This window comes from Microplitis mediator, chromosome 3 (genome assembly GCF_029852145.1).
Source record: "Microplitis mediator isolate UGA2020A chromosome 3, iyMicMedi2.1, whole genome shotgun sequence".
In the NCBI taxonomy this organism is placed as follows: Eukaryota; Metazoa; Arthropoda; class Insecta; order Hymenoptera; family Braconidae; genus Microplitis; species Microplitis mediator.
In genome coordinates, this window is record NC_079971.1 from 16,502,943 (window position 1) to 16,521,034 (window position 18,092).

The 18,092-nt window shown below is 30.0% G+C and overlaps 1 protein-coding gene across 1 annotated transcript in view; it reads right to left on the minus strand.

Annotated features, from left to right (window-relative positions):
* Window positions 1-18,092, minus strand: part of LOC130664425 (uncharacterized) — a 94,109-nt gene that overhangs the window by 32,415 nt on the left and 43,602 nt on the right. Inside the window, exon 5 of the mRNA XM_057464286.1 lies at window positions 1,299-1,437. Coding sequence (XP_057320269.1) covers window positions 1,299-1,437 — 139 coding nt within the window. The remainder of the gene's footprint in view (window positions 1-1,298; window positions 1,438-18,092) is intronic.

The window sequence follows — 18,092 nt, forward strand, 5'->3', positions numbered from 1 at the left end:
ACATTAACAATTTTATAAATTAATTCAACTGTATATTTTCAAATCACTCAAAACTGTTCTTTTATTATTGAATAAATCAGATTAATATATAGTAAGAAATATATATATTCAAACAACCAGTTTATTACAACCACCGAACGGTGGCTGTTCAACCCATACTTAATTATTATTTATAATTATATTTAAGTTCTCATTACGTCCAATTTAAATCGACCGCTCAACTACGCCAGCGCCAAAACATCAACCAGGACGTAACACAGCATTCCACTTCTTCTTACTCGTAATGTTAAATGTCTCTTATTTACTAACTTTATCTAAACTGGTTATTCTATATCATTTTGTGAATGGCAATACTCAGTCACTGTGCAACTGTTAATCGTTTACAATAATCAATTATTTACTAATAATTTCTTTAATTTCTGCTCGGTCACAACTTCATCGTTGATTAAAGAATAAACACACTTAATTTATTTATATAAAATAGAATACTCAAAAAATTTTATCGGAAAATACACTTGAGTTTGAATAAAAATTATTGACAAATAACTCCGAGTCAAAAGAATAGTATAATTAAATTAAACTGCGGAAGTTTACTTGCGTATGCTAAACCGCACTCTCATAATTTCTGGTTAAGAGTAATAGTAAGAGAATGATGTATCGGATTTCGGCTTTTTATATTTCTCTGCGAGTCAACGCCCTAGAGAAAAGTGGGATATGGAAAAAGGGCCTTATTACCAAATAGTGGGAGTTTGTTATCATCGTTCAACGTAGATGCTATTGCGTCAGCAGTCGGACGATACTTCTCGAAGTATTCACTTTTTCTGGAAAAACTAGTTTCACTTTTCTATTCTTTTGAAATTCGTTACTTGTCGTAAAATTGTTCTTATCTATATTTATTCGTCGCCATTCTTTCAGAGAAATCGTCGGCGGTGAGTAAGTATCTTAATGCATTAATAATATCTTATCTTATTCGATTATTTCTAGATGCATACTTACTTATATACGTTTATAGAAAATACTGTTATTAATAATACAATTATTTAAATATATCGATTTAATAGGTCTCAGATCGATCTCTTATTATTTAATATTTTAAAAATTGTAGAGTCATCCTACGAGCAGGCTAAGACGTAATACAATCGTAATTAACTTAAACAAACAAAGACTGTTTTATAAGAGGCGCTATTCCTACACAGCTCACACCAAGATCTCTCGAGACCTTAAACGTTTAACATTTACCTTGAAACTCGACGTAATAATAAATGATTTTTTTCAATATTATGAAAGTAAAATTTAACCTGTTCTTTTCTCTCTGAATTTCCGTGAAAACTCTCTTGACGAAAACTCCACCGACGATCGCATCTAGACGATGAAAGTAATTCTACACTATTTGCTTTTTTCATTTGAACAAATTTTTGGTCCGGATTTGTATTCGACCTAGAAATACATAAAAACGTAATAAATTTATAATAATAAAAGTGGTAAATAACAGTTTTTAACGCATTGGGGAAATTATATCCGTCGTAGGTCGTCAGACGCAACCTTGCTATCACGAATCGTAGGTGAAAATGCAGATCGCCAACGAATGCTTACATCTACAATTCATGGTAAAAACATTGTGATTGACGGGTAGTGATTAAGGGGTTACATGGGTTTCGTGGGTTCAAAAAATCGATTTTTTTTTTTGGCTTATTAATTTCTACAACATCTCAAGAATATTATCCTAAATTTTAAAGTCGATCCGAATAATAGTTTCGGAGATACAGCCTTTGGAAGATGTGTGCTCCAAGTCAGGTATAGAAGGGTCAGCGAGCCTCAGGCCTCAGGTATAGTGAGCAGCTGCTCGTCTTTGTTTGTCTGTCATTGTTGTATATTACTTTCACTTCCTAAGGAAAACTAGTTTGAAATATTTTATTTGGTGATTACTTCTTGAAGGACGAGATTCATTTGAGGTTATCCCAAGTTTCTATCATATAATTTATTAAAAACGTGGTATTATTTGTGGTTATCTAGTGTCATTTGTGAAGTTCATAAACAATGTATAAAATTTCAAAAAAACAGTTAACCCTTGGATCTCGTAGAAAAGATAGACCGAGAAAAAGGAGACAGTCCTTTAATCCTAAAGATCCGGAAACTGATAATAGTTCCTTCACGAGCACCTCAGCAAAAAAATTAAAAGGTGATGATAAAGAGCACGTGTCAGAAGAAGACACGCACCAATATTCAATCATCGATTTTGCCTTCCCGCATGGAAAAGCTATATATTGTTAAAAGTATATAAAAAAATATATGGTGAATATGTGATAAATATATAGCGGCAAAAATATCTGTATTGAAAAATCTATTATGTTTTTTACATATATTGGATTATATATTTATTCTTCCATTAATTCTTGTTTCTAAATTTGTAACGCCTCTGCGCGACAATAATCGAATCAAAAAATCGAATTTTTTCAACTTCCCGTAAGAAAATCGATGATTTTCGAAAAATTAGGAAGTTATTGTTTTCAACGCGATTTTCGAAAGTCGAGTTTTCATCAGATGTCGACGTTTTGAGGTCCTAGGAAGCTATTCTGACTATTTTCAGAATGATGTCCGAGTGTATGTATGTATGTATGTATGTGTGTGTGTGTATGTGTGTGTAAACTCTTTGTAACTTTTTAACTAATGAATCGATTTGTATAGTTGAGGTGGCAATCGAAAGAGCTTGTTGGCCCTCAACTTTCCTAAAAACTTTAGATCATTTGATCGAGTAGACTCGAAAATATTGGCGAATTAATGAAAAAAAAAAATTTTTTTTTTTAGTTTTTTAGTGATTTCTCAGAAACGACTGAAATGGTTTTTTTTTATTATCTTTGAAGTGACTCATCCGATCAATTTCAAAATTTAATCAGCTCTAGAATTCAAAAAAATGCGCCGATTGCTACCTCAAACGTCAAAATCGGTTGATTAGTTCAAAATATATCGGCGCTGAAAAGTTAGAAAAATAACATTTTTTGTTATTTTTTCCAGATAAATCAAAATATAATGTGCTAAAATGTGTCTGAAATCATACCAACTCTTTCTCTTTATAGTCTCTTTCGATCATCAGATAATGTCATATAACTTGTTCCTTAGTTGTAAGCATATTGTCAGCAAAAAATTGAAAAAACCCAGTCAATGTTTTTCTCGGATATTCCATATATTATTGCTCTGACCTAAGTCAAAACTCATTCAAATCTTGATTTTGATCACTGACATTGATTTCTGCCTCAATATATTTATTTCAGAGAACATAATCGATAATAAAAATTTAAAAGCCGCTTCTTCATTAATGATTATCGATTCTTAACTTTCCAAATTCTAGCATAAAACGTAACTTGTTAGAGCTTGAAAAGATCATAAAAAAATGATTCCATGTAATAGCATTTTCGAGCTCGAAGAGCTCGAAAATATATTCACAGTGATGTTTTCAAGCTCCTTGAGCTCGAAAACAGCGGGAAGTTTTGGGGCTGGCCCGCAGGGCCAACCGACGCCCAGATTTTTTTTTTTTTTAAATATTGTTTCTGGATTGATAATTTTGACATCACCCATACGTAGTATTGACGTCATAGAACTCACATAGACATCACATTCACGTCACGTTTACATCATTAGTTTTACATCATAATCTTACGTAAAAAAGTGCGAAATAATGAGTCAAACCTGACTTTCGCACTCATTCATGACTCAAATTTTACCTAAATGATGACATAGCGTAACATCACTCTGACCTCAAATTTATGTCCATGTGTTTACTGGGTTGTTTATTTAATGAAGATATTTTTCAATAAAATTGAGACATTTACTGACACAGCCTATAATATCAGAGTGGCACTGCTTTCTCTTGGAGGGCTTGATTTCAAATGATAGAATACTCCGACACTTTAAATTTATCAAATAAAATTAATTATTTTGACCATTAGATATTATTAAATAAATATTGATAAATTTAGATAAATAAATAAATACATTTATGTATATGGGGTATTCCATGTCAAATCGACCACTCTTGGATCTTACTCCTTTTGTTTGGGCTGAAAATTTTTTTTTCCTTTTCTATTTTATTAAGAATAGCTTTCAGGGAATTTTCGAATTTTTTTACCCGACCCAAAAAAAATTATGAATATCCAAAAAAAATGGCATTTTTTAAATCGCCATAATTATTTCGAAAATTCACTGAACGGGACTTTTTTTTTTAATTTCTCGTTTTTAAAAGGCGCTTTCCGAAGGAAGTACGAAAAAATTTTTCAATATCGAAATCCATGAAATTTTTCACTTTTTTGATAAAAATCGCATTTTTCTCGAAATCCGACAATTTCGATTTTTTCCGTTTTTTCTATGCTAGCTAAACAGTTTCGGAGAAACTGCCGCCCAACATAGAGTGGACAAACTTTTCCTTTTATTGCGCACCTCAAGCGCAAAGCGCTGAGAATGCTTTGTGATCGATCTATTATTTTTGACATTCACTCACATTGAATCATCTCTACACTCTTTTGATTATCTAAAGAAGGGTTAAATTGTATACTTATACAAAGAAAATTTATTAAATAATCATTTTGACTCAATACCAAGTCGATTATTTATTCCATTAATTAGATATAAATTATTTTAATCCCAGAGAAACGAGTAGTCAATCGTCGTGTATGAAACTTAATAAACATGATAATTCCCAAAAAACATAATTAATCGTCCTAAATTTTTTTTTTTATTATCTTTGTTTTTTCTATCACAAGAACCCCTTTGGAAACCACTATCTAAATCCTTTTAGTTTGATGGTAATTAATAAAAAGCGTAAAACTGATTTTTCACAAAAAATTTAGGTGCCATTTTAGGTAGATTTTTCAAAAATATCATTCGTTAAAAAATTTATAGATGTATAGATATATATTTGTGGTGGTTCGACTTCACTCCGCGAGATGGCATTGTACAACTCACGTCTCTCGCAGTCCCTCATCCCTATGCCTGTTCCAATACATAACATTTCCAACATGTAACTTCCAACACAGCGTCTTAGGTGGGGTATACGATAGACATACTTAACTGATGTGTCTCAGCTATCGTATACTTAGACAAAACGCCTCTCACCTCACTAATTCCTTCTTCCATTTCTCCTCGTCTCATTATCTCTCACAACGTTTCACTCTTGGCAACTTAGGCAGTGATTGTTTCAATCTAATCCTAAAGTGTCGTCACTAAATATATGTATATGTATATATATATATATATATATATATATATATATATATACATTATGGTGGCCCTTAGTAGGGATGTTATTGAATTTCTTTGTTCCTAGGGGCTCAAATGGTTCTAAATTGATAAAAAAAATTCCCTGAAAATTTGAGCTCGTAATATTAACTCTAAGATAGTCCACATTCCAACCAAAGGTTCTTATGGAAATAACATGGGAAAAATTCCTTTCGTTTTTTAGAATTTTATAACTCGGGGACAGCTAATTCTAAAATAATGAGGCATACATATTCTTATAGGGAATTTAACGCTCTACAAAAAAGGGCACTCGCAACGATAATCGACAGTTTTTGAAGCGGAGGAACAATGACAACACAGGGAATATTGAATCAAAGAGGTCAAAATTCAATAATAAACGAGGTCGAGGTCAATTTAAGAACTTTAATAAAGGTTCAAGCCAGCCTAGACAATTCAAAAATACAAAAGCAGGTGACACGAAGACAACAAAAAGAAAAGTACTTTTGACTGATTTAATGTTTATATCAAACGACAGTTATGCATGCGATTTAAATAATGATACGAACGAAAAACTGAACGAATGGGAAAGTGTACTTGATCAAAGTAAATTAGTTGCTAAATTTTTGGCGGATTCCGGCGCGACGGAACACATAACGAATTCAAAAATAATTTTTGAAACGTTTAATGAAAGAAACTGTGGAGTTATTAAATGCGCTAACAAAAACTCCTCAGCAGACTTAAAAACGGAGGGAGAGGGCTAAATTGAAATAACTCTCAATAACGGTCAGATCATTAAAGTAGATAATGTAATTTGTGCGAAGGCTCTCTCTGATAACTTACTGTCGTTAAAAAAATTTGCTGAAATGGGGTTGAGTATTTACTTAAATAACAAAAATATAGATATTTTTGATCCAGTCTGTAACGCGTCGTTTATAACGGGCGTGTACAATAAACCTTATTGGATTATTGAACTGGAAATTAATAACAATAAATTAAATGAAAGGAAAAAGAATACGAAAATATCTAATAAACGAATTGTAGCATATTTGACAAAAGATAATAACGAAATTGTAAACGAGACGAGGTATAAAACACGAAGTGTAACGATGCAAGAAAGTTTAATGTCAAACAATAAGAATTCTATTAATAATTTAGTGAACGAGGCTAGAAAATAGTAAAACAGTATCTGAAAAGACTATAAAATTAAAAACGGCAGAAAGCGACACTGGTTACTGTTTTGAAGCATTTGTACGAAGTGCACGAAACTCGCTAGGACGAGATGCAAAAGTTTATTATTTACGATCTGATCAAGGAACTGAATTTACTGGGGGTTATACAACAGAAGTCTTAAACAAATTAGAAGCTGAACAGCAATTCTCTAGTCCTGACACTCCGGAACACAATAGTATCGCAGAAATATTCAATCAAACCATTCAAAAGAAAGTAAGATCATATATGTACGATGCGAAATTTCCGATTAATATGTGGAATTTAGCTTTAAATGCGGCTGTATATGCTTATAATAGGACTCCACATAAATCAAACGACATGATGACACCCATGAGCAAGTTTGCATCGCATCATCATTATGATATAAATCAACTTAGACGATTTGGGTGTTTAGCATATATTAACGTACAACGAAAGACGGGGCCTAAATTTCGATTTGAAGGACGACGTGTGATTCTAGTTGGTTATACACCTACTGGATATCGATTTTTGAAACCTAAAGAAGGTAAATTTTATGAAAGTCGAGATGTAAAATTTAACGAGAAGCTGGTTTACGGAGACAAGTATGAACGAGACAGTATAAAAGATTGGCCAGTTGAAGATGTGAAAATAAATAAAGATAGCTGGTTCATCAAATTTACTGATCAACAGCTGTGAGGAACTATCAAAAGGAGGGAGAATCAAAAAGACGACGGGGACGGCCGCGGAAAAATTTAATAAATAATGATATGAAAGAAACGAGTGATTGTGTCAAAATTAATGAATCTAGTGCTCTGAAGATTCCTGAAATATCGAACAACGATGATATTGAGGGTAAACTATTATTTGCTGTTAGACTGAATGATGATCATGATAAGAAAATAGAAAATCTTGAAGACGAAATGTACTATGCCCTACTTGCTAAAATAAATCAAGATCCTATTCCATATAATCAAGCAATGCAAATGAACGATGTATACAATATGATTATTTTTTTATACGAAATTTTTAGAATTTATAAGTTTTAATAAAAGTTATCCTAGGAGATAATATCCCAGTGAACACATGACCTTATTTTGACGTCATATGTAGGTCATAGCAATGTCACGGCATCTGATGTAAATTTGATGTCAATCTGACGTTCTACATGATTTTAATATGATGTAAAGCTTGTGACATCATATTGATGTAAGCATGACTCTTGTATGACGTCATAGTTATGACTTATGTATTACGTACATTTGACATAAAACCTACATCACATTGTTACGTAGTAATAAAGTCATTATCGTATATCATAATGACGTAATTTTAAAATCATACAATCTTGTCAGTAGCAAAGTCACGGTTATACGTAATATGGATGTCACTCTTAAATCATATCTTTACATCAGTGACAGGTCAGTATTTTACGCAATGCTGATGTAATTTCCGAGTCATAGTTTTTTATCATCTATTTATTGAAATAAAACAATCATAGAATGAATTTTCAAATATGTGTAAATGTGTAAAAATAACAACTAAACGTCGAACAATTTCGGGGTCAAAGTAATCGATAAACTCGATAATAGATTATTCAGACGTTTTAGATTAAAACATTAGCGTGAGCATAAAAAAATTAACTTTATTTTTTTAAATGATATAAATCGAAAATATCATTTAGGATGACAAAGAAAATGTAACGACAGTTTGAACTCTTTTGATATTATGATTCTAAAGTTTAAGTATCACAATTTTTCAATCGATTAAATTTCATACGATTTTGTGGAATTATTTAATGTTTCGCAAAATTTTATATAAGATTTTTTAAATTTCACATCACAACAAAAACTTAAAAAATTTGATGAAACTTAATGAAATTTTATACAATCATCATCGAGGCCCACAAATATTGTTTCTATAAAATTTCATATAAGTTCATGGAGTATTTTTAAATTTTGTAAAAATCCATCACGAAAACTTATGAACACTGTCTTTTCCGGCATTTCACTCTAAATACATCAATTAAGCACGAGATTTGAACTCTCGTGATGTGGACCAGTGAGCAACGTTCAGGACTACCAGCCAAGAGGAGCCGTGTTCGAACCCAGCAGATGCCCAGGATTTTTTCATCATTTAACGATATTTAATCTTGTTTCAGAATTCACAATGCGTTCGCGCGGTAATAATCAAATCAAAAATTCGGTATTTCATTTTTTTTTTTTTTTTGTTTTCAAAAATATATTTTCCGAATTGATTATTTAGACATCACCTATATGTCATATTGACGTCATAAAATGTCACACAGACATCACATTTACGTCATGTATACGTCATTAGTTTTACATCATAATCTTACGTAAAAAAGTGGGAAATAATGAGTCACACCTGACTCATTCGTGACTTATATCTTACGTAAATGATGACTTAGCGTAACGTCACTCTGACGTCAAATTTACGTCAATGTGTTTACTGGGATCTTATTGAATATCATAAAATATTTGTCATATTTTATGAGAAAATATTAAACAAGTATTTCCTCGAAATTTTATGAGACTGAATCAGGAATCACATGGACAAATGCAGACCTTTTTCTCATAAAAATTTTATGAGAATTAGTAAGAAAATCTATAATCGAATTAACTTGTAAAATCTTAAAGGATTTAATTTTAATTTAAAAGCTATGTGATTTATGAGTTTTTATAAGTTTTAGTTAGAAGGCTATTACTTATAAAATATTATGGAGTACTTATGAGATTTTATAAATAATTTCCATTCACATAAAATATTAATTTTATCAGATTCATTCAAAAATAATTGCTTAACTTTATTTTTTTTTATAAGAATTTACACCATAAATAATAATATTTTTGATCGATTCGGAAAATAAAAATTTACTTGCACCAAGTAAACAATTATCTTCAAATTTTTATCTTGAATCAAAATTTTTTTTCTCACGTCAACATATTTTTACGCTTAAATCAAAAAATTTTCACTTTTCTCAAAAGTTTATATTTCTTAAAGTAGGAGATATTTTTTTGGTGCAAGATACATTATTTTTTTATATATAAAATTTCTCGGAACAAGTACTATTCTTTTCACGCAAGTATTTTTGTTTTCTCCGACTAAAATAACAAAAGTTGCTTAAGCCAAGAGAAAAAATTTCTTGGGAGAAAAGATCGATATGGAGAAGGGGAAAGTCCCCGGTGCTAGGCAGCAGCAGCGGGAGTAGTTCGGTGCTTGCCACGAGATCGCGCCTACGATTTGTAGTGTCCCTGGTAAGACATTTATTTCAGAAGTGTTATATTCCAAATTTCAATACGATTTTGTTCGAGTGCTTCTTTGTCATGTGACAGAGCGACAAGTACCCTTTTGGATTGTACTATATAGTATAGTATATCCTATAATACATCATGACTTTAATATTTAATATTAATGTATACTTGAGTAATTTTTTATGAATAAATGAACTGACTCAATTTCATAGATTTTCCGTGAAGAGATTGCTAAAGATTTTCCGCGTAAATACACATACAAATATTCTTGAGTATACATAATAAAAACTTTTTGAATTCATGCTAAAAAATTCAATAATTTAGCATATAAACCTTAATCATTACTAAAGAAACTATAACTTAATCAATCTCATAAATTTTTTCGTTACTATATGGAAAATTACTATACTCACATTGATTAATCAGTATAAAATCTTATATGATTACTTCAGATATCGTCTCATACAATCATTCATTTCCAAAATCTACGTAATTGTAAACTTTACATTTTTCGAAAACTTATAAATACTTATAATCACAAAATTACAGCTTCTGTTTCTTATAGATTCTGATCATTTATATGAGAATTTTAAGAAATAATTTTTTTTGATGCACCATCTATGAGAAAATAATTGTATAAGAATTTTTGAGATTTTTCGCGGACAAATACTGATCGTTTTCTTATAGCCAATTTTTTTTTATGAGATCTTAGAAGACCTTTTCCACAGGGATATTTGGTGAGAATGTTTTTTTTCGATGTAGATTGAGATTTTGCTTGAGGACTTAAAAAAAAAAACTTTGGCGGAAATGAATCACCCTACACTGTTAAAAATAATTTGAAAATTACAATACAAAAGGAATTGAATTTTCATAACTGGATATTTGAATTGTATTTTCAATAAAAAAAGCTTTAAATTTAATAAACGTACTTGAAATTTATACTTGTTTTTTAAATTTTCAAACCAAGTATTGAAAATTCTAAGACATATTGAATTTTAATAATTCCATTTGAAATTTCATAATACTAATTTGAAAATTCAAATGCTTGTTTATGAAATTTCTGCGCGTGACGTGCTGCGCGTTCAGTAATCAAGGATTGTGTAGTGAAATATATAATATCTGTGTGAGTAATGTGAGCGGTGTACATCAGACTTTATTATTGTTAAGTTTTTATTTCCTCAATAATATAAAGTAAATAAAACTTGTGACTGAACTGAACATCATTGACAGTGTGATAAATGATAAAATGATACATTATTGAATGTGATATACACTGTTAAAATAATTGTTTGAATTTTCAAAACATTGTATATAACGCAATAAACACATACAATTGTGTTTGAAATTTCATTGCAATGATCGTATAGAATTTAAAATACACGCTTTTGAATTTTCAAATAGACGCTTCAGATTTTCAAATATATTTATTTAAAAATTAAAAAAAAGAGTATTTGAAAATTCAAAAAAAAGCATTTGAATATTAAAAAACTTGTATTTGAAAATTCAAAAAGAAGTATTTGAAAATCCAAAGTGTTAATTTGAAAATTGAAAAACATGTATTTTAAATTCTATATAAAATTAGTAATGAAATTTCAAACACAAATGTATGTGTTTATTGCGTTATATACAATGTTTTGAAAATTCAAACAATATTTTTAACAGTGTAGTATACGGATTTCAGACTTGACGGACAGGAAATTTTTTTAAACTATTTTGATGTTTTTTCCGTTTTTATTGAACTAAATAACTTTTTGAAAATTATGGAACTAATTTCCATCAAATTATCTTCAAAATAGTATGAAAAATATCTTGATTCCGTGAACTAACAAGGGTATAATAATTGAAATAGTTGCCGAAGTGAGGCAAAAAAAATTTTTCGATCGTAAAGCACTCTCTGATGCTTCGCATCATGAGTCGTGCAATATTTACTGACAATTGAATAGGATTAGTATTTTCGTACATTCAGCTAATGGCCGTGATATGGTCTAAAATTTCAATATCTAAAATGTAAAACTTACAAATTCAAATGCAAGTGATTTCATGGAATTGAAACACAAATTTTCAATTTTCAACCTTTAATGAATGGTTGTCGAACTGCAAAAGTTAAAAAAGTAAATTTTTAATTTTATGAAACTTATTAACGATATTTTAAAATGGAGTTTTACTATTTTTACATTTTAAATATAGTAAAAGTTCGTGATTGCTAAGGCATTGATGATACTTGATATAGAAATTTTTAAAATTACAGTGTGAGATGTAATAGTTCCATTTTCTACATTAAGGTTCATAATTGAATGCCCGCACTGTAAATCTTCTCGAACCACTCAACAAATTTTCTTATTTGATACTTTAATTTTTACGCAACGGCTAAACTGTAATTTTTACAGTATTAACGAGGAATAAATGATTTTTAAAGAAAAGAACTTTCTGTGAGCAAAAGGTAATAATTATTTTACATTTTGTTGTGTTCGATTTACATTTCCAAACTGTAAATTTTACATGAGCCTGAAGTTAGCAGACAAGAGAAAAATAAAATATTTGACAGCGGATATCTTTTAAACAATTTGAATTATAAACAATTAAATGAATGGGATAGGATTCTATTAAAATAAACTAGGTATGTTAGCATTTTTTTTTGTTTTTTAGCCCAATGTTTTGGATTTATTCAAAAACAAAATTTTTAGCGAACTAACCTGACATTTCAAATGATCGGAATTACTTTACATTGTATTACTTTCTTGATGGCACTATTATCTAATGGCGCCTTCGTTTTTTTTTTTTGAAAATCGAAAAAAAACTTTAGCACGTCATAATTTTTGAACAAATCGTTGAAACGAATAAAAAAAAATCACAACTCTTCGTTTTTTTATTATCTAGAGGTGCAATTTTTTTATTTTCGAAAATTGCTGTCATATTTTGAGAAAATGATAAAAACAAATTTTTTGATTTTTTTAACTAAGCATATGAGTGAGAAAAATTATTTTAAAGATAAAACTAAACATGCCATCTTTTTCTCTTTCCAAGAGCTACGTATGCGTGATTTCATTTTTTTAATATTCTAAATTAAGTGGTCAATATGCTCAATCAATCAAAATTTTACATTTTGAATTTTATACCTCGTTAATGACATATTATCAAAATAAGCCTAGAAGACATTTTTGTAGAGAATTTTATGCTCTACAAAAAAAGGTCTCTTATAAATTTTTTATAAATCCATCTGTTCAAAAGTTATGGAAGCTTGAATTCAAATTTATAGTAAATTTCGATGAGTGTGAATGTAGCTGACAATTAACAATTTTAAAATTTTGGAATTTAAATAAAATGTAAGTACGATAAAAATTAAAAAATATGAATGTAAATAATTGAAAAATTAGTACCCGCATTTTTTTTAATTTCTCTATTAGAATTTATTTATTTATTTACTTAAAAATCCATTGAAGTCGAGCAAAACGCTATTTTTTTCAAGAGCTTGACATTAAAATGGAAATCTATAAAGCTATGCAGAGTTAAAAAAAAAATTTTCAAGGTTTATTTGTAGAGAATAAACCGTCTACAAAAAGATCCCATGGCATTTTGTGATAAGTTTGGTAGTTTCTTGTTGGTAAGATCTTAAAAGGGAAGTAATAATTAGATAAAATTTTATATAATTGTACGAAATTTTATAAGATTTTGTAAAATTGTATAAACTTTTATACACAGAAAAAAAGGATATCTTGGCGCAAGAAATTTTTTCTTGCCGCAAGAATTTTTTTTACAATTTTGAATAAAAACGAAAATTTTCTTGGTTCAAGAACAAAATTTTCTTAAATTTAGTCATCTTGGCATAAGATTTTTTTTTTATTCAACCGATATAATATATGCTTCTTGAAGTAAGAAATATTTTCTTAAAGTGAGAAAAATAAATAATTTGCCCCAATATATAATCAATTATCCGAAAAGTAAAATATTCTTTGTTTAAGAATAAATTATTTTGAATCGAGATAATTTGTGACTCGAGTGAAGAATTAAAAGTACTCGACTCAATGGTAAGAAATATCTTGGTTCAAGTATTTTGTTGTGTTGCGGCGAGTAAGCGTAGACGTTTGAACCAACAGCACCTGCGTTCACGGCCCAACGCAAAAATTCTCTTGGGAAAGCTAACTGTACTATACTCAAGTGGCGGTAGTGTAGACTCTACATTGTACAGTGTGCTTACTGGATATAGGTAAAGTAAACGAATGTTCAAGGAATGATCGGATAGCATAACTGGTAAAGCTCTCGCGTGATGCCGAATCGGTCTGGGTTCGATTACTACCATGGGTAAACTATTTATTTTTTCTTAAGTTGTTCATAAACCATTAATCGAGGATGTTTATTTCTTATTCCCTCTACTGCCGTATCGTGATATTCTGAATATACACATATAATTTCCTGCTTCACAACATTTAATATTTATACTAGGTTAAATTCATTCAAAAATATGGGACTACCCCCATGGAAAAAATTTATATGTTGAATATATTAAAAATATATTTCTACATATAAATCATATATAAACGTAATATAACAAAAATGTATGTCAAATATACTGAAAATATAAGCGAATATATGCTACATATAAAAAAATCGGTCTGTCAGTTGACCCTGCGGGTCAGCCCCAAAACTTCCCGCTGTTTTCGAGCTCGCAAATACTTTTGTATGCCATTGTTTTGTAAAAAACCATTTTTTAGCATTCCTTTCCCCCACGATATCTCGCGAACGAATTAACCGATTTTGATGGTTGAGGCGGCAATCGACGCGTTTTGTCAAGTTCTAAAGCTGATCATATTTTGGATTCGATTTATCGAGTCGTTTTTGAAATATTTCAGGAAAAATAAAAAAAAATTTTTTTTTCAATTCTTTCGACAACGGTTTCTCTTGAACGAATGAACCGATTTTGATGGTTGAGGTGGCATTCGACGCGGCTTATAAAACTCTAGAGCCCAGTCTATTTTGGAATTAATCCATCGAGCACATTAAAAGTTATCCAAAAAAAACATTTTTAAAAAAACTTTATTTTTGGAATATCTCTGAACGAGCCCTACCGATCAAGCTCAATTTTCTCTCGGCTTTGACATATTAACACATATTGACAATCCGCGTCGAATGACACCTTAAAGTTCAAAATCGGTTTATCCGTTCAAAAGATACAGGTATTTACATACATACACTCGGACATCATCTTGAAATTAGTCAGAATAGCTTCCTAGGACCTCAAAACGTCGACATCTGATGGAAATTCGATTTTCGTAAATCGGACCGAAACCAATAACTTCCCGAATTTTTGAAAATTTACAATTTTCTTAGCGGGAAGTTAAAAAATATAAATAGAATATATATGGAATATATAACTTTTCGCCGATTTTCGTAAAAATTTCAAAAATTGGGAGCTTGATCGGTCGACAACAACCTCGAAAAAAATGACTTTTTAGTTTTAATTTCGACTTTTCACGATGTTACGGTTCTGGTACAATTATGAAATAATTTTTTTTGGATTCCTCATCCAATTTCCTATAGACTTAAGTGCTTTTAAAATTTTTAAAAAAGGTACACCATATAGAAAAAAAAATAAAAACCACTTTTTAAGCAAATATTTACTTTATTTACATGTTTAAAGTGTGAATCATTATTTTTCTAGTTTGTATATGTTCTTGAATGTTATTTGCAAAAATAATCTCTGCATCAGCAGTTAAATTTTGTCATATCATATAATATCAACTAAAATATTATAAACATTATACACATATAAAACAGGAAATAGATTTTAGTTTGTAAATTATAAATACATAACAACAAATGAAAGATATACTTGAGGAAAAAAATGTATAATCATATTTTATCAGTCTTCATCACTATCCTCTTCAATCACAGGTGAAATACTGTCTCTATCAACTAATTTGCTAAGTATTTCAGCAGGCCTTAAAATCTTTGTTAAATATCTCCCGTGTGATAAATAGTAAACAACAGCAACAACATGAGAACAACATCCAATTGTTCTCAGACCATTTGCACACTCACAACTATGCCTCAATATGCTTTTTGGACCAATAGCATTTTTTTTATACTCAATAAAACATCTATAAACCTTTCTATTAATGTGTCTGGATTGAACTTGAATTTTGAGTATATTTGACTGTTCTTTCACATATTGAATAGTGAGATTACCTGTTTCATCAAGCATTTCTGCTAAATAGGAAACAGCATGTTTCAATTGATAGGAACCAGAGAAAAAAATACGCAGATCATTTTCTGTCATTTCTGGAAAGTCTTCAAAAGTTTCAAATGAAATTGTTTGAAACGGCAATTTTTTTCGCTGCCAGCCATTTTTTTGAACGTCTTCAGCTAACGTATTTACTACATTATTTTGCGATTTTATTGTTTCGATGACTTCATCCAAAAACTCTGAGTCGGAAGTAAGACGCTTACTATACATATTGAAACAGGCTGTTTCCTATTTAGCAGAAATGCTTGATGAAACAGGTAATCTCACTATTCAATATGTGAAAGAACAGTCAAATATACTCAAAATTCAAGTTCAATCCAGACACATTAATAGAAAGGTTTATAGATGTTTTATTGAGTATAAAAAAAATGCTATTGGTCCAAAAAGCATATTGAGGCATAGTTGTGAGTGTGCAAATGGTCTGAGAACAATTGGATGTTGTTCTCATGTTGTTGCTGTTGTTTACTATTTATCACACGGGAGATATTTAACAAAGATTTTAAGGCCTGCTGAAATACTTAGCAAATTAGTTGATAGAGACAGTATTTCACCTGTGATTGAAGAGGATAGTGATGAAGACTGATAAAATATGATTATACATTTTTTTCCTCAAGTATATCTTTCATTTGTTGTTATGTATTTATAATTTACAAACTAAAATCTATTTCCTGTTTTATATGTGTATAATGTTTATAATATTTTAGTTGATATTATATGATATGACAAAATTTAACTGCTGATGCAGAGATTATTTTTGCAAATAACATTCAAGAACATATACAAACTGGAAAAATAATGATTCACACTTTAAACATGTAAATAAAGTAAATATTTGCTTAAAAAGTGGTTTTTATTTTTTTTTCTATATGGTGTACCTTTTTTAAAAATTTTAAAAGCACTTAAGTCTATAGGAAATTGGATGAGGAATCCAAAAAAAATTATTTCATAATTGTACCAGAACCGTAACATCGTGAAAAGTCGAAATTAAAACTAAAAAGTCATTTTTTTCGAGGTTGTTGTCGACCGATCAAGCTCCCAATTTTTTTCCGAGGAGCTACTATCGACCCCCAAAACATATCCCGAGTATAAGTCAATCGATAAAATAGTCTCTGAGAATATTCATTTTATTTGATTTTTACATATTTGGCTTTTTCTCGAAGACCGATTGGTTTCAAAAGCTGAAACTCTCAGGATCTTAATATCTTATTAGTACCTAAAAATCCCCGCAGTATCAAGCCGATACCTTTCGGGGGCAAATTCACCATGCTTATACCCCTAGGGCCTTTAACCTGAAAGAAATAATCGAGGTCAGCAGCGGAGGTTTCTGAGAGGAAAACTCCAAAATGACCGTGAAGACCGTAATTAAAGTCTTCGTAACAAAAATTTGGGCCTCAAAAATATAGGAATAGTAACTTGCGAGGGTGCCTTCAAAAAAAGTTCCAAAAGTGTCATAGGGGCCTTTGTGGGAGTCTTTCTAGACAAAATTTAGGCCTGGAAAAAATATGACTGATTACCTGGCTCCTTTGAAAATTTTCGACTTTTTTGTCCAAGCACTTTTGTTGGTTACCATCCCTATTTTTTTCAGGCACAAATTTCTTCTAGAAAGACTCCTACAAAAACCCGTGACGAATTTGGATCGGTTTTTCTAGGCACCCCTGCAGGTTACCTCCCCTAACTTTTCAGGCCCAAATTTTCCAAAGAAAACTCCATCATAGGTCCCCCTAGTCATTTTGGAATCATTTTTCTCGAAATACATTCTTTATACATTTCAATCATATGTTCAGCTTATATTTTGTATATATTTTCAATATATTTAGTTTATATATCATTCTTTATATTTTATATATACACCTACTATAATCTGCATATAATTTTTTTTAGAAGTACCCTGCTTATAAAATCCGATAGATTCTTATAGCTGTATGTATAAGACCCTATACTTAACTACAGCACTGCTCATAGAACTCATTCATTCTTATAAAATCTCTATGGGAATTTATGAGAACCTATTGGATCCTATGAGATTTTCTTAACAGGGTACCTACTTATATTTTTAATAGAATTCAAATATACGTCACATATATTTTGGTTATATTTAATTATTATATTTTCCTTATAAACTAAATATATTTTACATATATTCACAATATATTCTATCA